Genomic DNA, 21,581 nt, shown 5'->3' with positions numbered 1-21,581 from the left:
ACGCGCATTTGTTTATAAAATAAAACGATTTTTTTTAAAAAAAGATAATAAATCGGTGCTTATAATTCTTTCAATATATAAAAATGTTTGAATCAATAAGTATGGTGAGAAATGTCTATTGTCGTTACTAATTCATGTTCTTCATAAGTATGGTGAGAAATGCATATTCTTTTGTTCCTTGCTTGATGGCATGAAGCTCTTGGGATTTTGCCCGAATATCTTTTGGATCTTCAATGGGCATCTACTTTTCCTTTTTGGGCTCTATTATGAGGTTCATATCCCTAAAGTTTACTTTATGTACCTCTGGTGGCGGAATATTGATTACACTTGTTATCACCTTACTTACTATCAAACTATCCAGATAACATTTGTAGGCAACATGTACTTCATGCATTGATACAAAGTCAATATGGCAGAATCCAAAAGGTTGAAGGTGGGCGTACCTATAATTATATTATACGAGGACATGACGTTTATCACGAGGCACCTGACCTTTATCATTTTTCACAATTTAATTTAACCATAATATTGTCTTTTGAATGATGTAGCTCTCCACCAACCCCTGCTCGCCAGATAAGCCGACTAATGAGCCATAAAATGCTCGAAGGTTGTCTCAATCTAATTCTAGCCTTTTAAATGTGTTCCAATAGAGGATGTCTGCAGAACTCTCCTGGTCAATCAATTCTGGCTTGATCTCTCAATCGTCACACCGTGCTGTTATGACCATGGGATCATTATGGTGAGAAAGAATTTCAGTGACGTCCTTAGCAGAGAAAGATATTTTGGGTTATTAAGTGTTCCTTAAGCCTGGTTTGGAGTTGGTGAACGAATCTTCCACAATCATAACTTGTGGGGCGTATCTTCTGCGGGAGGAGCTGGATTCTCCCCCCAGCAAACCTCCAACTATGTTACTGAGAGTGTGGCAAACTGGTTGGTCATCCTCTCCCTACTCTTTTCACTTCCTAGATATGTGGTTTTTGCGTGCATCTCGCCCTTGAGGCTTGGATCTGCCTCCTGGCTGGTGGGGACCGCCTAGACTTGCTAACTTAAATGACTTTTTTGAATGAATCATTTGATCTCTTTCTTAGTCGGTAGCAATTCTCTGTGTTGTGACCTTTCACCTTGTGATACTCACACCATCTATCAGGGTCAGACCCCATAGTGTCAGACTTGGGAGTTGGTGGAGGGGGAATATCATGGGTGTCGAAGACTTCATGCCATATATGATCCCGGTGAGTGTTCAATGGCGTGAATTTCTCAGTGTGTCTTCCACTATGTTTCAAAGTTGCCTGATCTTTCACAAGCGAGGCATGGTGACTCTTTCGCTATTGTTGCGATGTGTCAAGAACTTCGGATGCCAGTTCCTTAGTGTCTTTACATTTTTTCTCTAGATTACTATAATCGCCCTTGATACAACATTCGGTATGTACCAATGGTTGTCCAACTTGTGGGTAGACTCATAAACTTGTACAAGTTTACGAGTATAAGAAACAAAAGTGAGTAAAATCACACATATAATCGTTTTTTGATAGAGTTTAGTATACACAGGTAAACTCATACAAAATCGTATAGACTCGCGATTCTATGGCGAGTTTATGAGTCTATATGTTTTCTCAATTTGTTTTAGGATGAGAATGCTGAAGTTGAACATGGATTTTTCAATTGCTTAAATAGGATGATAAATGATGTTGTTGAGTGTAACAAAACTCTTAAGCAAATGACTAACTTTGATTATGCTAGAAGTATGTTTGATTGTGAAGCTACGAAGAACTATAGGAAGGACATGTTACCCTCCTAAATGATGTGATTTGTATGGAGATATGACTCTAGGATTAATGAGGTTTGCAATTTGTGTTTTAGGCTTAACCTGCAACTCCTATGGTTGTGAATGAAATTATAATTTTTTTGTTTATAGACTTGATTTTTATTTGTTTAGAAATGTTGAGTTGAATTATTATTTACTTTGTAGGTTCATATAAAGAGAAGAAATAGATTGCATAAAAAAAAGATGAATAACTTGATTTATGTAATGTACATTTTAAAGTTGAAAAGTAGAAAAGGAAGAGTAAAAAATATTATTTTTTCATTTGAAGATAGTTATTCACATGATGAATGGATAACTTAAGATCCTAATGAACAAATTATGCAAACTAAAGTTAATGTTGAGCAAGATGATGCCATAGTTAACAATGTTGTGGAAGCTGGTGTTGTTGTTACTAATGTTGTGCAAAGTGGTGGCAACGACAATGTTTATTAGGTGGAAATGGAACTTCAAGCAATCAAACTTTGATTAATTATGAAGAAGGTGTTTCTCCTAGGGGCACAGTTTGATGATGAGAGTCAAGATACTAATGAAGATGTTGGTGATGATATTTGTGATGGTGATTTCACTGGAGCTTTGAATTTCTGAAGCCATTAATATATTTGTTTTGTGATTTTTTTCCCCTTTATGCAGTATCCAATTAAGAAGGACTTAGTATTTTAAGTCTTTAGCTACACACTTTGTTATTTTGTTTGTCTTAATATTGAGGTTTTTTGTTAAGAAGATTGTTATATATTATGAAATTTACAATTTGATGTTAATTGGTGTTCTATTATATATATATTTGTCATATATAAGACATTTACATGTTTATAAGTATATATGTGCATCATATTCATATATGTGTCACTGGCAGATTTTTGAAAGTTATTTTTAAAATTTTTTATAGACCCATACGAGTCAGAGAGATTCAGATCTACGTATCCTTTGCGAGTCTGAGTAGACTCGTGAGTTTGACTAGTGTATAATTTGTTGATACATATATACAATTTCCTCCTATTTTCAGTCTCTAAATGACTATTTAAATACACTTATCATATTTTTATTGGAAAATAATAAAAACCGCACCTAAAAAATTGTATATAAGTTTTCTCGTACTTTGAATTAAAATACAAATATAAAACTTAGTTATCTTAAAAAACTAATGAAATAGGTTGAAAACATTTTATGAACCATTCTTAAGTTGTTTCCACAAATTTTCCCAACACAAATTGGTTCATAAAACTTATGTCACTAAGTAAGCCAAGATAAACCAATTCAAACAAACTCTTAATATCGTTAATCTTTAAATTTTTTAGTTTAAATAAATACTAATTTTATTTTTTATTTACATATATTTAAATAAAATATATTCAAATAAAATAGACTATAACAATTTAATAAAATCTTTCGACTCATACTTAAAAATAAGTTTATGATATGTTGCCTTGCCAATCAAATTTAAGTTTGACAAAACTTAACTCGACACAACTTATTGCGACTTTTAATTGTGTCCGTGTAGAAATGTCTTGCTGCAAGAATGCAAATTGAAGAGGGCATCATTTCATTTTCAAGGATGAATTCTAACCTCAAAAATGATACTTTTGACTAAAAAATATAATAATCATAATAATAATATATAGTTAAAATGAAATAAATAGTTTAAAATAAATAACAAATATTTAATTTTATTATCAAATAAAATAAAAAATATCAAGTAATCCTCATCATTGCTAACTTGAAGCCCTAGCTTTCAACTTCTTGCTCCACCGTCCACCCTCCACCGCCGTCGTCATAGTCAATAGTATTGAACCTACTTACTTCCATTCCGATCAATTCACCTCAAAATGGCTAAACCAACTGAACAGGACACCGAAAGCATTGCAGTACCTGAATCGGTGATGGATTCCGTCACCACCACTCTCTCTAACCTTCACGAATTACGTTCACATTTTGAACAATTCTTACCTCTCATGAACCCTCAAATTCTCTCCCAAATTCCACCTCTTCAACGTGCTCACTCTCTCTTCCTCCTCTCCAAAATCACTTCCACTCTCCTCGCATGTAAGTGTTACCGTTTTCCCTTAATCTTCATCATGTAATTGCAATTGCATAATTTTAATTTCAATTTCAAGTTTTGTTCTTTTGTTGCTTAATTTTGTAATTCTCGTTTTTTCTCTCAGTGAAATTGAGGTGTACTGGAGTTCAACCTGATAATCACTCTGTCAAATCAGAGCTTGTGAGTTTTTATTCTTACTCTGCTGATTCTGTTTTTTACTTAACCCTAATTTTTTACACTTTTGTTGTTGTTGTATTATCAGGATAGATTAGATATATACCAAGACAAACTTGAACGACTGTTAGATTCGAATAAAGGTATTTCTTTTCTGATTAACGAATGCTGTTTTGTTGAATCTTCTAGTTAATTTTAGAGCATGATGATTATTTGAATTGGAAACACATCGTATTAATCGGAAATGATACTGGCATGTAGACACTGATAATAATTTAAAAAATTGAAATAATTGAATCTAAGCACGTGTGTTAGTTATTGTGTCGGACATCAATGCGTGTTAGATAACGGACATACCTTCAATATGAGGGGTCGGTGCTGCATAGTAGTGTTAGAGTTTTAATTAGATAACACTATTGTATTGTATGGTTAAATTGATTACATTTTTTTTATTTTGTTTTTGTTTGTGAAGCTCCTCTTCGACCTTCTACTAAATTGAATTATCAAGCAGCTACACGCTTCATCGAGCACTCTCTGCCTGACCTTACCTCAGGTGGGTAATGATTTTGGTTATTACTTCTAAGGGTTTTCTAGTGTCTATGTGTCTTCCATTTTGATTACATGTATTTAATGAAGTGGTTATTTCTTGCAGAGCAAAGGCAGAAAATGAGGAACTTGAGTAGAGGGGAGGGACAGAAGAAGAAACATGGGGAGCGGGCTGGTCAAAAGAGGAAGTATCAATCCTCTGAAAGGCCATCTGTTCAAGCTGTTGCCAAGGAGTTTCTAGAGAAAGCAACCAGGGAGCTTCTCGGCAGTAATAATGGGGGTATTAAAGGACCGCTTCAAATTGACAACATGTCAGAAGACGATGACGATCATGTTGACAATTTTTCAGAAGATAATGACGATAAACTACTCGTGCCCTGATTTTCATGAACTCTGGTAGAGTTTCTTTCTTATAACAATGTTATCTGCTTTATGAGTTTAATGCTCTTTGGTTCTAGTAGCTGCAGCGTGAATTTATAATTTTAAGTACCAAGAATTTTTGCCCTATCAAATTTATAATAGTTTATGATCCTGTTATGCATTTTAGAACTCAAATGATCATCACGGTTTTCTCAATTTGACATATGTGGACCCAATATTTTCAAATTTGAGATCTTATCTTGGATTGGGAGGGGTGGCCATAGGATCGAAGCATGGATTGTAAGATAATCACAACATTAAACTAAACTTAAAATGGAAAATATGATCGAGAAAGGTATTCAATACAATTTATTTTATTTTAAGGTACATAAAATACTTAATTAATTACTACCTCCGGTCCCATTTATAAGAAAATATTCTCTTTTTAGATACATTGAATAAATAATGTATCTAGACAGTATGTTGTCCAGATACATTAGTGACCAGAGGGAGTAACTTAGAAGATTAAAAATAAATATAAAAGGCGATTTTATTCCTCCTATGAAAAAGATAACATGACTTAAGAATAAGATATACACAAACACCTCCCCAAATTTCTCCACTTTCAGTTTTTTTTCAAATGCATGCTGCTCCGCCCCTTCCCCCATTCCTTCCCACTCTTATAAAATGCCGAGGCCAGAGAGTAAGAGGGATGTTGCGGAGAAGAGAGGGAGGTTGCAGCACTGGAGGTCAACAAGGGAAGCTCACATAGAAGGAACAACAGGGCACTTTGTGAACTGGACTCCGGATCTTCCGCGGATTGTTGTGGATGATCAATCCTACATTTTAAGATCTTGTCGATGAACCCAACCTGATCCTACAGCTTCGCATGAGTCAGCATACTTGAGACCTTAAAACTCGTAGTATTTTATCGTACGATCGTATAGACATTGGGTAGGATTGTGTATTGCATTTGATGATTAAAGTGACTAGATTCAAAAATGTTTTACTAATTCTACAGTAAGAGCCATAGAATTCAGAAACTCTAAAATTGTTTAAAATAAAAGTGTTGTACTATAGTCTGATGCTGATGCGCCCAGGTAACTCCTAGATACATATCTAAAGTGCATTCAGTTTAAATGAGCCACAATTGAGTTATATTTTATGATATTTTTCTGGATATTTACGTGGATGGAAATCATTGGAATGTGAAACAAGACGATCTTCAAATTGGTCTGTGAAACAAGACTATATGGAAAGAAAAGTTTGAATTGTGATTGAATTGTAATTTAGCAACAACATGCTTGTTGTTCGAGCTAATTTGGAATTTTATTTTTGCAGTGATCAGCAGGTTATATGGAGAATTGTTGTTCGAGCTGAGGGTTTGCTTCCTTTCCATGCTGGGATGACTTCTATTTAAAATGTGACAACCATTTTAGGTTGGATTTTGGTTATGTAGGTGCAGTATTTTTTTTTTTTTTGTTGCTTTAATTTGTGTAGTCCTGGATGTCAATGTAAAAAAACTTAAAACATATTCCTCATCCATGTACGGAACTGAATCTTGATGAAGACATTTAGAATCCAAATATCAGATTTTTATTTATAAGTTCTGAACAAATAAATATAATGAATAGCTACAAAACAAAAATATTCATGAGACAAAAAAAAGGACTAATAAGATGCTGTGATTCACATGAGAAAACCAACAGAAATAGTAGCTAACAGTCCCAGAGCAGTCACAAAACCAGTTTGCAAAACTGATGCACTGCTAGTTGGAGCTGGAGCAACAGCTGGACCTCCTTCTAACTCTGCTGAAGAGGGTGCTGGAGAAGGTGCAGGGGAAACTGGACCGTATCTTGTCCTTGGAGTAATAACCACCACAACCAGCTTTTGTCCCTTCTCACAATGACCCTTAGCTCCACTGATGAAGTAGAATGGTCCAGGACGGTCTAGCTTTACCTTAGTGTTCCCATCATTGTACTGTTGAATGGGGTTTGAGCTGTTGCAGTTAGCATAATCTTCTTTGTTTACTTGCAAAACTGAGTCTTTCCCACCATCATATTTCCAGACTGTAAAATAAACATAGCTCAGTGATGAAAATTATGATTAGTAAAAATGGGTTTGGGAATTGAATGAATAATAGAAAAGAAAATTACCAAGATGATCGCCGACATTGAAACGGGATTTCCCAGCCCATTTATTGAGTGAGTCTGCTTCAGAAGATGGAACCTTCCATGCATTTTCCTTGCCTCCAACCAATAGGTCTGTAGCTGCAGAGAGGCCAAAGAGAAAGAACATGAACAGTATAGAAGGAGAAACAGTTCTGGAGGAAGCAACCATGGTGATTTTTCTGATAGCTGAATGTGGTGTGTTAGAGCTTAGCTTTGTTACTTTAGAAGCAGAGAGGGGAGGTTTGTATTGATGAGATAGCTTGAGCTATTGTATGTTATTTATATATGGTGATATTGAAGAGGGTAAAAACTAGCCGTTGAGAGACGGAAGACAGCACAACGTTTGAGGTTATTGATACCTAGGTTGCGTGTCGACCTCGTACCATTGTGGTTATTGATTCCTGGGTTGCGTGTCGATTCGGTACCATCATAACGGTAGGAAACCTTGAAGGGGTAAATGGTAATAATGAACATGTCAGTGGGGTTGAACTTTATCGATGCAGAATCTGTAGAAACGGCCAACTGTTTAATTAACATCAAATTTGGAAAGTGAAAACGGCAAACTCTGTTTGAATGTTTCTTTTTCTTTTTTTTAATAAAGGGGTCTCCTCCATTCTTACTTTAAAAAATAGGTGAACATTTATTTTAAACGAACTCATTTGATTTCGTATTTGATTTCAGCTAAAAGATGGATGAAAGTACAATAATTTATAATATTGTAGTAATTTTTGTAGTCGTAAGATATTTGGTATATAAAAAAATTATTTGTGTTTGTTTTCTTTTGGAGTGACTTTGAAAAAATCGTAGTAAATTGTTAATTCAATCAAATATTTAACTAAGTGATATGAAAAAGACAATGTTAATTTATCTCCTTAACAACTTAAAAACTATATATAAATTTTTTTGTTTGTCAGTTTGTTAATAAATATCTTTAGAGTAACATTAGTTAGAGATGGAAAAAAAAATCACTGATACGAATTTGATGATTAATAGGATACTCACGGATATAATTAATAGTATATTTAATTACTAATTTGTTCACGGATATGGATAAAGATGATAAATTTTGCAAGTACGAGACTATCTGCTAAAAAAATTTAAAGTTTGAGCCTGCCTTGTAGCATAACCTACACTTATTTTGTTGGCCTAATTATGACTTTTTTGAAGGTCTGATTGACCTACTATCCTACTTAAAAATCTATTTTATTTGAGCATTTGTAAATAAGTCATTTAACTAATGTTTAAATAAACTAACAAATTAAAAGATCAACGAGATTAAATGTTTGTGTTGACTTATTTGAGTTTATCTAGTAGCATAAGTTTAGTTTTGTGATTGTTTATAAGATTTTTTTCATTTTATTTTCATAATTTCTTTCAGATAACTAATATTTATTTTTATATTTTAATTCAAAATACAAAATACAATATAATAGTAATAAAATTATTCATATCTATTTAAATAGGTCGGTATGTAGGTTTAAAAGAATTTTTATATGGCATGTGATCTAACCTTTTTAACTAATTAGGCTTATAAAAAAAACTTAGGCCTTTTATATTTAAAAAAACATGGTACGGCCTGAGCCGATGTAGACTAGGTCGTAGATCCCTATTAGTTGGTCTGAGTTAATTCTACCCTAGGTATGGATGGTGTTAGATGGGATTTTGAAAGAGGCAAAATCCAACTCAGTGGCACATGGGAAGTCGTTTCCAAAGGCGACTTAGAGTCGACACAAGGGGATGTGCAAAGGAGATCGATAGCTTGATGGACTTAGAATATTTTTATGAAGAAAAAGTGATCATGTTGACAGAAAAAATGGAGCAATAATAGTAGCGTGTACAGAGTGGACAGTTACTACGAAACAAACGTGGAGTAGCGACTGTTTATAGCTAAGTTCGAAAACGTGTGAACGTGGAGAAGTAGTTGAGAAGTTAACACACACGTGGCTCACATAGAGAAAAAGTCTGCCACAAAACAATTACTTATTTGTATTATAAATAAAGTTTTATAATTGAATACTTACTCAAAACTCACGCAAAACTCAGAGTACCCAAGTGAAGAGCGAAATGAGTATATGTTTGAATCATCACTTCGTTGTCAATTAATGTCATGTCATGGACTTCTTTTACTTTGTCTTAATTTCGCTTCTAGTTCTTCTTTCAATCAAAGTTTCGCTTTAAACAGTCTTGCAATTACAAATACAGGGATTTCGAACCGTGTCGAAATTAGCCAGACATTGGTCATTTTCATAAATACTTGAAAAATTTAAGCATTGTGTCCTGAGATTCACCAGTCGATCTCGCAAAGTAACCTATAATAAAAAAATTAGGATTGTTTACTAATTTCCACGGTAAATATTTAGAATTTAAAATTGTTATTATCAGTATTATTATTATTTTATTTGAATTTGAAGTAATTGTTTGGTAAAAGAATAATAAACATGATAAATTTAAAACTATTCTTTATATCTTTTTTAAATGAAAATTAAGATTTTAGTTAATTATAATTAAATAATAAGATCTATGGCTATCCGTGAATATTTCAAAATTCACGAATATCTACGTGAAGAATCTCATTTCAAATATTGAATGAATACTTATATATTTATTTAATGAGACAGATAGTTTGAGACGAATATATATGTCATATCAATTGTCATCCCCTACTAGTTATGTTTAGAATTAATTTTGTAACCAAAATTACATCTCATTATAAAACCAAAGAATTACTTTAAGTGTTTAAAACAAGTCGGCCATTACAAATTCAAGTCGGAGAGTTTCACGGTTCAACCAAACACACACGTGTATCTTTATTAGAAAAATAATTAAATTAAATGTTAAATAATTTAATTATATATCTGTTAGTAGATAATTTAATCTCATAGCTATAACTATTGTCATACAAATAATTAAATCACCTCTTAACCAATTCAAATCAATTCAATGGATAACTTTGCAAAATATCCAGCAGCTGAAGCGTGAGTTTGAACTTGTAGGTTCGAGTCCACAACATCTAATAACTAAAGTAAGACTTCAAATCTACGATATTCTATTATCTTTAATAGATGAAATAAAAAATCTTCTTGAAGAAAAAATGTCTAGTTTATTTATAAGTTGAGCTCGATTTTGATAGGTGTTTTATGGACTATACTTTTTTTTAACAATGTTATTAAAATTTAGACACCGTATACCAACCAACTGTATACGGTATCTTTATCTCTCTTGATGTTTTTATCTCTTTGTACTTTTCGATTTCATTCACTTGTACAAATTTTAAAAATACATTAATAGACTATAAAATTACAAATGAACACTTTCTTGACACTAGATTTTTTAGGTATATAAATATTATTTCTTAATAATTTAATCACCCATTAACCAATCCAGTGAGAGTTTTGCAAGGAATCCAGTGGTTGAAGCCTGAGTTTGAACTTATGGATTTGAATATGCGACATCCACCAATAGAAGTACGAATTCGAATCTGCGACATCTCACTTATTTATCGATAAAATTACGGTCAATAGTCAATAGACTATAATTTTTGTTTGTATCAAAATTTTCTGTAGATTTTTGAATAACTACTTATAAGTTTGGCGCAACTGATATGTGTTTTATAGACAAATTTTTTTGAACCAATGTTATTTACACATCAAAATTTAAACATTGTACAACCGTATACCAATGTCTATATCTCTCTTCTATTTTTATTTTATTTTTAATTTCATACACTTGCATGAATTTCAAAAATACACTAACATAAAATTATAAAATTACAAATGGACACCTTTTTAACACCCAACTTTTTAACACCCAACTTTGAGTGTACAAATATTATTTCTAAATATTTTCAATACTCTAATCAGTCGCATTATATTTTTTAATCTCATACCGTTGCATTATATTTTTTATAAATATTATTTCTCAGTTTTTAACATTAGTCTTTCATGCTCTTTCTTCATCACCTTCGACATTCAATTGACACACTCTCCATCTAATAAAAAGTGGCAAAACCCATGATTACCATGATGAACCTCCGTGCTTTCTATCCCTATTACAAAACTTTAATTGCTCGCAAGCCCTCGAACATAAGTGATAGTGTTTCGTGCTATTTTTCTCTGCCACCACATTCCAGAAACCACCTCATGCATCATCACGGGGCCACAAAAAGAGTGGTTATGCATCACCCACGTTGATTAACTATGCAATGACATAATAAAATAACTCGTCCACCAAAGAGTGGTTATGCTCACATTCATGGCCAAATCTGTTAGTCATGGCTAAGGGCCGTGGCAACAATTACCCAATTCTCTCCCAAAGGAGAGGGAGAGAAGATAGGGTATGATATTGTATAACACATGCATAGTCAAAACTGAGTTCTTTTGCCCTCCCTAAAAAACTTCCTTTCATTATACATTAGCATGTGCATCAAACTTGATCAACGTACAAATAACATATATAATCATGTTGGAGAATATACAAATATACAAATAACATATAATCATGAATAATTAAATTTTATTTTTGTCAAACTGCAAACACAATTGACTAACAGCACAACTACTATGGTTAGATTATGAGAAATCACAAAGAATAAAAAAATACCATATAATGTAGACAAACTGCAATTAAAATGACACTGAAACAAAAGAATAGATGTCCTCATAATTCAAAATTGTATATAATAGGTTACATGTGATCATGACAGTACTTGAATTTTGAAATCCATACACAAACTTACTTCATCCTCTAAAAATAACTATAGGAGATTAACCCAAACCATTGACGGCTATAACTAATCAATTTTGACTGAAGAGTAGATGAGCCTTGTGAACCAAAAGCATGCATAGAATCCAATAGTACCGGTTACCACAAAAAACGCGTAAGAAGCTATAAGCATGTATCCAAAGTAAAATATTGCAGACACCAACTTTGTGATTTCAAGCTTGGTGAAGAAGTAGAATGTTGCATAAAGAAAGAGGTACAGTGCAGAAGAACCAGATGTAAGGTATGAACGCCACCACCACAAGTAATCTTCACTGCACAACTGGAAGTAGCAGAGCACAATGGTTATTTCAGCACAAGTGACAACAAGGATGATGAAGACCAAAAAGAGGAACCCAAAGATATAGTAGAACTGATTCAACCAGATTGAAGTGAGGATAAAGAAAAGTTCAATGAAAACAGCTCCAAAAGGAAGTATTCCTCCAATCAAAACGGAGAAGGCTGGGTTCATGTACCAGGCCTGCTCAGGGATCTGCCTTGGGATTTTGTTGGTCTTTACGGGATTTTCAATTGCTGGTTTTCTGAAACCAATATAACTACCCACGAAAACAAGTGGAACGGAGATCCCAAACCATAAGAAGATCAGAGCAAACATTGTACCAAATGGCACAGCTCCAGATGATTTTTGGCCCCATATGAGACCGTTTAGTATAAAGAAAATGACAGAGACAATTGCAGGGAACAAGGTTGCTGTCCTGAGGGCAATTTTCTTCCATTCTGATCCTTTGAACATTTTGTACAAGCGAGTTGAAGAATAACCAGCAAATATTCCCATGAAAACCCAAACCAAAAGCATGGCTGTCATGAGCCCACCTCGGTTTGAAGGAGAAAGGAACCCCAGGATGGCAAATATCATGGTTACTAGTATCATCCCAAAAAACTGAACACCAGTTCCAACATAAACACACAGCAGATCTGAGTTGATAGGAGGCCTAAATACATCCCCGTGGACAAGCTTCCAACCAGTCTCCTCTTGGGCTTCTTCTTGGGTCTCAAGCTCGTTATACTTTGCAATGTCACGGTATAGTGTCCGCAGCATTATCATTGCCACCATGCCCGAAAGGAATAGAACAATCATTAATGAGTTAACAATAGAGAACCAGTGGATTTGGTCATCATTCATTAGCAGATAGGCATCCCATCTTGAAGCCCACTTCACATCACTCTCCTGAAGGTAGCAACCAAAGGGAAAAGAAGATATTAAGATATAAAACTAGTATTCATATTTCATCATAACAAAAAAAAGGAGGATGGCAATAATGATGAGGATTCCAGATGTATATAAAAAGAAAAGAAATCTGGATATAAGAAAACAAAAATTATAAAAAATGCCCAGCAAGTGGGTGTTGAATATTTTGTCACCCAAGCCACAGACCAGCTTCGACCGTCAAACCAAATGCCTGACTGCCTAACTTATGCATGCCAATAACCATTCTAAAACACAAGGTACAGCTACACTGCTATATCAGATCATAATCTCACCTGGAAATCAACATCATATGTGAAGATAATTTCCTTGTTCTCTTCAACTTCTTGAGGAGAGTTGTTGTTCATAACTGTGTGCTTAGTGTGAGGGTCACATGTTGTCAAACGAGTCTTTTGCTCATCCCATTTACCATCAATCTCGTGTTTAACACTGCACATAGACCATTTGAAAAATCACCACTAACTACTAAAAAAATATTAGCAATTAAAAGGGAAACACCGTGCATAAAACCCATGCCCCTACAAACGTGGAAAACAAAAAGGGAAAATTTGATAGAACAATTAGAACATAAAAATAATTACCTGAACGGCTTAACCTCAAAGCCCACGATTCTAGCAGATTCAGTTTGCACATCTCTATGATACTTGACGGTAAATGCCAAATGATTGTGGATAAAATATTTTTCCTCCTTGCTCTGTAAATTTAGATAAAGTAAGAAGCTACTTTGTATTCAGTAAAATTAGCCATGGTGCTACAAAACAAGATGCGTACCCCACTATACTGCCCTTTTAGTCCAACATGGTAACCAAGCTGATAGACAGTAGAATCCTGATCATTCCTTTTGATGGGAACAACTAGAGGAAGGTTATCTAGGATCCTGCAAATGAATGGCAAAACCAATATAAAATATAACAATCAATATGATTCTAGAAACTCGCAGAAAATAGTATACCAAATATCGGCATAACATACATGTTCACCCGATACTCATCATTGATCTTCTCTTTGAACTCCTTGGCATTTTTAGCATCAAGTTTAACTTTACCCACGACATTACACATTTGTGGCTCGCGCATTTTAAACTGAAAAACACTACCAAATCGGCATCAAACAATAAACAGAGAGATTACCAATTACAAAAAGTTAAAAAATGCTAAAATATTGCTTGGAAGAAGGGGAAAAGCTTGGGTAGCTAACCAAATTAATGAATGGTTACCCATTAACTAACTACCCTTCCAACATGGTTAACCAATTCAGAGGTTAAACATTCTTAAGATATATATTTCATTAAGAAGTAAACTGATAAAGATTCAAGAATTAACATGTAAAACTGACCACATATAGTGAATTCTCAATGCGATCACCACGAAGCACTTCCCCAAGATTTTCTGCACTATCTTGTATTTTTTTGGGTGCAGGATAAGGAAGTGAATAATAAGAGTATGGAAGCTGGGTCTTTATTGATGTTAATTTGTTTACTTTCACTTCCAAAACTTCTCCCTGCACCAGATAAATATTGATACAGTCAGTTAAGCACATAAGAAGTAGACCAACAATAATTCATTATGCTCAGATCAAGATTACGACAAAAAGAAATATCACATTTTACACAATTCATGACACGTTTTTGCAACAAAATTTCCTTAGGATAGCTTCAGTACTCATAAAGGAGCTACATAAATATTAAATTGATTTCATCATCGTTCACAAACAAGTACCATTAAGTTCATAATCCAAGAATTCAACCATGCGAGAGTTGATCTGATACATACATATCCTTCGTATTTAGATCCTTTACACCGCCGAGTTTCACCTTAAACAATACGAACTATTTCTAACCTCACACATGTTACTAAAAGATCCTTCACCCATCCATCAATTCAAACAGACACTACAATCAGTTTTCGACCAAATTAAGTAAGTGATAAAACACAAAAAAGAATAATAGAAATCAAAACCTAAACCGTATAATCCTCCATACATCAAAAAGTTAAATCAGTAACAATTTCCTTCGAATCGATCCACTGAAATTAAGATTCAATTAATTTCAAACACACTCACATATCCTATTTCAATAGTCAACAAATCAAATTACAAAAACCTAGCGTCAATCATTCCACATCACATAACCTCAAATCGAATCCAACACAACACAGATCTAACTTCTCAGATTCAAATACAGATCAAACCGATAACAAAACGAAACAGTACTATTAAGTCAATACCTTAACGAAATCCTGAGGAGCGACACCGGGAAGGTAGAAGCAGAAAGCGGAGTGAACGAGACAGAGGAGAACTGCGGAAAAAACGATAGATCTCAAAAACGCCATGGCGTTCGAGATCGAGATCTAGAAGCTCGTTCGAATGGTTCTTTAACGGTGGTTGAGTTGTGAGAAATGAACGATGCGGTGGAGGTAGTGTCGGTGTCGCCACCAGAATGAGAGGAATTTGGGTGGTTAAGTTTCTCCGGTTGCAAAGTGGTACAGTTACTGACTTCTAGTGTATATATACCATTTCGTGTTAGTGCTTCCGGTTGATTGTTTTGGAAAAAACCGGTTGATGTGTTGAAACGCGTTTTATTTTACTTTTTCTATTGATATAATAAGGATAAAATCGGAATTACAAGCTTCTTCTTATGTGGTAAGAGAGAAGTTTTTTACTCTCATACTTATTAGTATTTGGCAATTTTTTTCACTAGAAAAGTTTTATACTAGTTATTTGACTTTTCAAACCGCATTATATTGGTCAATTTTGTTTAATTAGTAATAAAAAAATAATAATTAATCGTTAAAATGACAAAAAGACTAAAATGATAAAATAGAGTCTAATATAAAACTTTTTGAAATTATAAACTAAAATGAACCCAAAATTAAGATACGGGATAAAAAAATATTTTGTTTATATTATTATATTATGAGTTTTTATTATATAAATTTGACAAATATCAAAAAAACTGATTGTCGGAAACATAATTTCATAATCATAAATTTATTTCTTTATATAAATATAATTATATATACTCATAAAATAGGAAAAAAAATATAGTGCATTTCAAAGTATCATTAAAGTATTTTTAAAATTTAAATATGATTTGATTGAATACACAATTTTATTATATATATATATATATATATATATATATATATATATATATATATATATATATATATATATATATATATATATATATATATATATCAGAATTGTATTTCCTAATTTTTTTTTTTATTGTTTTGAAAATTTGTATATAATATAATAAATAATCAATATAAAATATGTGACTTCAGCTTAACCAGAGCTCCTTGATTCAATTTTAACTATGGATGCGCTAAAGAAGTTTTATCACCGATTGTGGTTCTATTTAATTTGATGGACTAATCTCTGCAGTTGTGCGCAGAAGATATCTGATTTCTATAATAAAAAAATTATAAACCTGTTTTTATTGATGCTTATATAAATTATCTACTATTCTACGGATATAATAAAGGACTTACTTTTGTAAATTTGTAAAGGAGTCATTAATATAGGTACAAGTTAGAAAATATCAATATATTAAATAAACACAAATAAAGAAATAGAATCTTATTAAAGATAGAGAAAACATATATTTAAATTTTATTTATATAAACAAATGTGCACTGATGTAAATAAGTTATCAATATTTATAATTTAATAGCTTATAAAAAATAATTTTAGTGTTTGATAAAATAAGGGAATAGCAGTGACCAAGGCTAATACTAAAATTTTGGCTTACGCAATCGGGAGGAACATACTCCTATAATGAAATGGTGTAATTATGTCTTCCTCTTCCCCTGAAGACGCACCCGTTCAAATCAAGGGCCTCCCCTCTTGGACATGGAGAATTAAAATTTTGTGTCTTTCATCGACAAGAAGGAATCCAACAATATCCTTAGAGATATGTTAGTAATGATCCAAAAACAATATTAAGTTATCCAAGATCAAAACAATCGTCTGGCACGATTTGTGGTAGACCAATAATCATAACACGTCCACGATACCAAGGAACACACCTAAGATAACGTCTTTTCCATATGTTTATTGGTCAAAGCTTTAAGTCACCATTGACTATATTCTCGATATTTTGCATCCTCGAAGCTCTGATCTAACACATATGGTCCAACCAACTCTGAATCATCATCCACAAGAAAGTGGTTGCCCACCAGAGCGTATAAACATCATGAATGTTACAAAGGAAGACATAAAGGGTCACATTCACCCCCGTGAAAGAATGAAAGTTGGAGGTATAAATAAAAATATTTGTAGCATCGTCATCACTCTTCCTCATCCTAAATATTGTAATTAAAAAAGCAACTTCCTTAGAGAAATATGGTCACCTCTCGCACCAACGACTAACATGTCCCCAAAGATCTCAGAATACATTTGTGGATAAGGTCATATGATGGGACTATCGACCCAGAAGACCAGATAGAGACGATTGACATCATCCTCTTATTTAGCAATGTGAGAGGACTTGTCAAGTGAAAGTTCTTTATCTCCACCCTAAATAAATATGCTATGGTGTGGTTCAAAGGCTAGAGGTATGGTTATATCAACCCATGGATCGAACTTTTCGAGTGCTTTGCATCCCATTTTGTAGTCTTTAGAAGATAATACTTGTTCGTTGACAACCCGAGAGACAAAAGGAAAGAGAGGGGCAATTTGTTACACTTTTACATCAACGAGTTCAGCAAAGGGGTCTTTATGGTGAAAGACGTATATTACGGGATGAAAATGTACCTGCCTCGCCAAGGATTCTAGAAGGTTACTAGGTTCGTAGAAAAGAAAAGGATCAAAGAGCCCAAGGACTTTGATGATTTGTTCGGTGAGCAAATAACTTCATCTAGTACAAGGAGATATTTGAAGGCAAACAAATAATCTATGATGGTAAGGATAAATAAAAAAATGGAGAATAAAAAAAGAGGAAAGTATGGGAAAGATAGGAGAAGGTCTCCTCCCTCAAGATACAAGGAATACATGAACATAAACACTCTGAAAAGTGTATATTGCAAAAGTATGCCAATGCAAAGTTCCACAAAGAAAAGGTAGAATTCTAAAAAAAGGATCAATATTGCATTGGGTAAGATAAGTAAAAATGCTTCTAGTTCCACCAAAGTCATAAACATAACACAGGGGAAAATGCCCATATAAAGGACACAATTGAATGTCTGATTCAAAAATGGGAAATAGAAACATAGCCTTAAAGCCATCAGTTTGCTTTTATTCGAAAAAGAGCAGATGAGGTACTTTAGATTTTTCTCGAGGTATCGTTGCACCTTGATTATAATGGCATGCAACCCAACATGTTGGATGATATTATCTTCTTTATATGCAATATCGGTCTTTAGGCCTTTCATCTTGATAACCAAGGCGAACACATCTTATTGAGCTTTAGATAATTAATACTAAAGCATTTCTTCTTCATAATAAAACTCCCCATCCATTATAAACTTTGCGCAAATGAGGGATATTAACTTGGCCATGTGAGAGATGCACTCGTCCATGGCATTCTATTGATCCTAAAATCCAATATTAGTTATCATGTTATCAATGAACTCCAGCAATAACGCATATAGGTTATATATGGCCGAAGTAAGGGTAATAGCCACAAATGACATCATTTTTACAACCACAATAGACAAAGTAGTTTCTTCCTCCTAAGGAAGGGAAATCTTCCTCTTTCTTAGTCTAAGAGTCATGGTGTCCAAGTCAATTATATCAACCCTTCAAGAAGAGGCCTTCTGTTAAAAAACCAGCAACTTTCACAATATTTTGGGGCTTAAAATCCGCTAAGGCCATGATTGAGGGGGTCTGAGTCTGCAAAGCATTGGAGCTAATGCCGATTTTGTGTAACTTGTGTTTCTTTAAGAGATTTCTACAGACATAACAACTACAAAATAAAATAAGAGTTTAGTACGACAGTTTTATATGGTTTTGAGAAAATAAATAAAAATACTATTAATATTTCTATTTCTAATAGTTTATCTTAAAGTACCGATTTGAGTTTAATACAATACTAGTAACAGAGATATCCGTAAAGAAAGATATGCTTGTAAATTTCTCAACCGACTCATAAGACAGAAGATCAATGCTTACGTTATATGATGTTTCTGCAATTTTTTAGGGAAGCATGCATGTGTGGATTTGACTGAGATTTCTGCAATTTTTTAGTCTGAAGACTGAAGATTTCATTGTAGGACTTACAACCCTTAAAGTCATCTAAAATAAAATGGTCAAATATGATGTCATATCATTTGCATTTGACACTTTTGCGTTCCTAACACCAAAGGCAGATCATTTTTTACATAATATTCAAAGGTTCATGCATAACAATAGTGTATCTTCTAAAGCGGTGACCATAGCTTTTAAGATAATTGATCATGTCATAAAAAATAACGACGTAGCTTGTTGTCCGCTTATATTTTATTTATTTATTTATTTATTTATAGGTTAAATATGTTTTTGGTTCCTATAAATTACCAAATTTTGCTTTTGGTCCCTATAATAATATGACAAATTTTGATCTCTACAAAATTATTATGCTTGTAGTTGTAGTCTCCGTTGTTACACAAATGTGTATTTTTGAATGATTATTTTGCAGACATATTTAGAACGTTATAACAAGTTTCTTAAAAAAAAAAAGAATTCAAAATTTGATTTCTAATTCAAGATTTTCATTACTTTTATCATAATCTTTTAAAATTTAAAAAATTCACATTTAATTTTTCTCATTTTAAAAAATTTAAAATTTAATAGATAAATGTTTTCAGTACTTTAAACATGTATGAAAATAATTATTTAAAAATTTAAAAATGAAAGAATAATTAAACAATTTTTTAAAAAATTCAAAGAATAACAAGGACTAAAGCTGAATACATGAAATTTTTCGGAGATCAAAATATATCATTTTTTAATAAGAACTAAAATTAAAATTTGAGATATTTATAAATACCAAAAACATATTTAACACTTTACTACGGTTCAAATTTGAACAATTATAAGAATAAAAAAAACTTTTATAAGTATTGTGGCATATTTAAACAACTTATAAATATTCTATTTCAATTATAAACTATAAAATTCTCTATCATGCTAACCGTGCTTAGAGTCGGAAAAACGGGTTGTACTATTCGGGCCGGTCTGAAACCCGTAAAAAATTATGGGTTTGAACACAAATATTTGAGCCTGTTTATTATTTGGGCTTTTAAGCCTGGCCCTTTAAAAGCCCGAGCCTGTCACGAGCTAGTCCGACCGGGTTGCGGGTAGCTCGCTTATTTTATTTAATTATTTTAAACATATATTCTAACATATTTAATGTCGTTATTTTTTTAAATACACTCACACCTATTTTAGTTAAAGAATTAGTTTATATAAATACAATATCCATTTGATTAACTTTAAATATTAACATGTTGATTCTTTTCTACATTTTATAATTAATAAATTATTGTGTACAAATTAATTTTATTGAAGTTTAATTCTTAAATCAAATAGGGTGAGTGCTTCTTTAAACTTGAATCTTAATTATTTAATTGAAATGGTATATTTATGTGATGGTTTATTTTTCGATATTACATATGTAGTTAAACTATATTATTTTTAATACTCAATATTCATATATATTTTAGTTTTTACTATATGGTATATCAATTTTTTAATTTTAAAAATAAGTATTCATAAGTTGGGCCAGTCCGAATAACCGAAATACGTGAAAGACCGGGCATGAACAATTTAATTTTAGCGCGTTTAAATTTTGAAATTTTAAGCCTGGTCCGCGAAAGGTCCAAACCCGTCACGGGTCAGTCTGAAGTAGGTCGGGTAGCCCGAATTGCCAGCTCTAACCGCGCTTTACTACATTACGTTTCTGCGATAAAAAAATAGTTTGAATTTTTTATGAAATTCACTTAAATATTTCCATTAGAGATCCTCTAATTTAAAAGAAAAATTGTACATACTATTTCTCTCAAATTTATTGATTCTCCTAATCTCAACTCTCAAGAAAACCATATATAATACTCGTATTAAAATTGTTGATTTGGTACAACCAAAAAACAATTATATTTTGAGGTATAGTCCCTACTGTAGTGAATGATGGAAAGTTGGTGGTGGGTAGTTATACCTCAATGAAAATACGAATCCCCTCATTCTCAATCTCTCTAGTTTGGTAAATTTATATGTCAATCAATTCCAGGTTTTTTGTTAGGCCAAATCATGATTGTCCTCACAGTTCAGCTATCATTATCAATATATACTTGAATTTGAAGCTAGGATGTTGTTTGATCTATTCTCCATGATTTTTACTTTTCTTGGCTATTCCTTTGTTCTTCTGTCTCATTAATTATAGTTGTGTTGTAGAAGTAAATATGAAGTATATCATCTGATCTGGCCCTAATGAAATTTGAGGTTGACTCACATTTCGGTTTTGTATTATTCACTTAAAAATTTTTTGGTCAAGTATTCACTTTT

The 21,581-nt window shown here is 32.7% G+C and overlaps 3 protein-coding genes across 3 annotated transcripts; 1 reads left to right on the top strand and 2 right to left on the bottom strand.

The window, feature by feature from the left end:
- Nucleotides 1-3,529: 3,529 nt before the first annotated feature.
- On the top strand, nucleotides 3,530-6,546 carry LOC131660671 (uncharacterized). The gene is made up of 6 exons (XM_058929960.1): nucleotides 3,530-3,865; nucleotides 3,985-4,040; nucleotides 4,123-4,177; nucleotides 4,507-4,587; nucleotides 4,687-4,976; nucleotides 6,282-6,546. Exons 1-5 carry the CDS (start codon nucleotides 3,649-3,651, stop codon nucleotides 4,959-4,961), a joined length of 684 nt encoding a protein of 227 aa, XP_058785943.1. The 5' UTR covers nucleotides 3,530-3,648; the 3' UTR covers nucleotides 4,962-4,976; nucleotides 6,282-6,546.
- A 25-nt stretch (nucleotides 6,547-6,571) lies between these two features.
- LOC131660672 (early nodulin-like protein 14) lies at nucleotides 6,572-7,432 on the bottom strand. The gene is made up of 2 exons (XM_058929961.1): nucleotides 7,097-7,432; nucleotides 6,572-7,009 (listed from the first exon to the last, which is right to left on the bottom strand). Exons 1-2 carry the CDS (start codon nucleotides 7,278-7,280, stop codon nucleotides 6,630-6,632), a joined length of 564 nt encoding a protein of 187 aa, XP_058785944.1. The 5' UTR covers nucleotides 7,281-7,432; the 3' UTR covers nucleotides 6,572-6,629.
- Nucleotides 7,433-11,745: 4,313 nt separating this feature from the next.
- LOC131660670 (transmembrane 9 superfamily member 9-like) lies at nucleotides 11,746-15,653 on the bottom strand. The gene is made up of 7 exons (XM_058929959.1): nucleotides 15,323-15,653; nucleotides 14,433-14,597; nucleotides 14,070-14,179; nucleotides 13,869-13,974; nucleotides 13,679-13,791; nucleotides 13,373-13,526; nucleotides 11,746-13,058 (listed from the first exon to the last, which is right to left on the bottom strand). Exons 1-7 carry the CDS (start codon nucleotides 15,425-15,427, stop codon nucleotides 11,901-11,903), a joined length of 1,911 nt encoding a protein of 636 aa, XP_058785942.1. The 5' UTR covers nucleotides 15,428-15,653; the 3' UTR covers nucleotides 11,746-11,900.
- Nucleotides 15,654-21,581: the final 5,928 nt, after the last annotated feature.

This window comes from Vicia villosa, linkage group LG3, assembly GCF_029867415.1.
Source record: "Vicia villosa cultivar HV-30 ecotype Madison, WI linkage group LG3, Vvil1.0, whole genome shotgun sequence".
Taxonomy (NCBI): domain Eukaryota; kingdom Viridiplantae; phylum Streptophyta; class Magnoliopsida; order Fabales; family Fabaceae; genus Vicia; species Vicia villosa.
This window is presented reverse-complemented; position numbering and strand designations above follow the sequence as displayed.

Excerpts from the sequence above, each read along its gene's own strand:
- LOC131660671 (XM_058929960.1), top strand. The coding sequence starts at position 3,649 with ATGGCTAAACCAACTGAACAGGACACCGAAAGCATTGCAGTACCTGAA. Across the intron at positions 3,866-3,984 it reads CACTTCCACTCTCCTCGCAT|TGAAATTGAGGTGTACTGGA; the intron begins GTAAGTGTTACC and ends TTTTTCTCTCAG. Across the intron at positions 4,588-4,686 it reads TCTGCCTGACCTTACCTCAG|AGCAAAGGCAGAAAATGAGG; the intron begins GTGGGTAATGAT and ends TATTTCTTGCAG.
- LOC131660672 (XM_058929961.1), bottom strand. The coding sequence starts at position 7,280 with ATGGTTGCTTCCTCCAGAACTGTTTCTCCTTCTATACTGTTCATGTTC. Across the intron at positions 7,010-7,096 it reads CAATGTCGGCGATCATCTTG|TCTGGAAATATGATGGTGGG; the intron begins GTAATTTTCTTT and ends TTTATTTTACAG.
- LOC131660670 (XM_058929959.1), bottom strand. The coding sequence starts at position 15,427 with ATGGCGTTTTTGAGATCTATCGTTTTTTCCGCAGTTCTCCTCTGTCTC. Across the intron at positions 14,180-14,432 it reads TTGAGAATTCACTATATGTG|TTTAAAATGCGCGAGCCACA; the intron begins GTCAGTTTTACA and ends AGTGTTTTTCAG. Across the intron at positions 13,792-13,868 it reads TAAAAGGGCAGTATAGTGGG|AGCAAGGAGGAAAAATATTT; the intron begins GTACGCATCTTG and ends CTAAATTTACAG.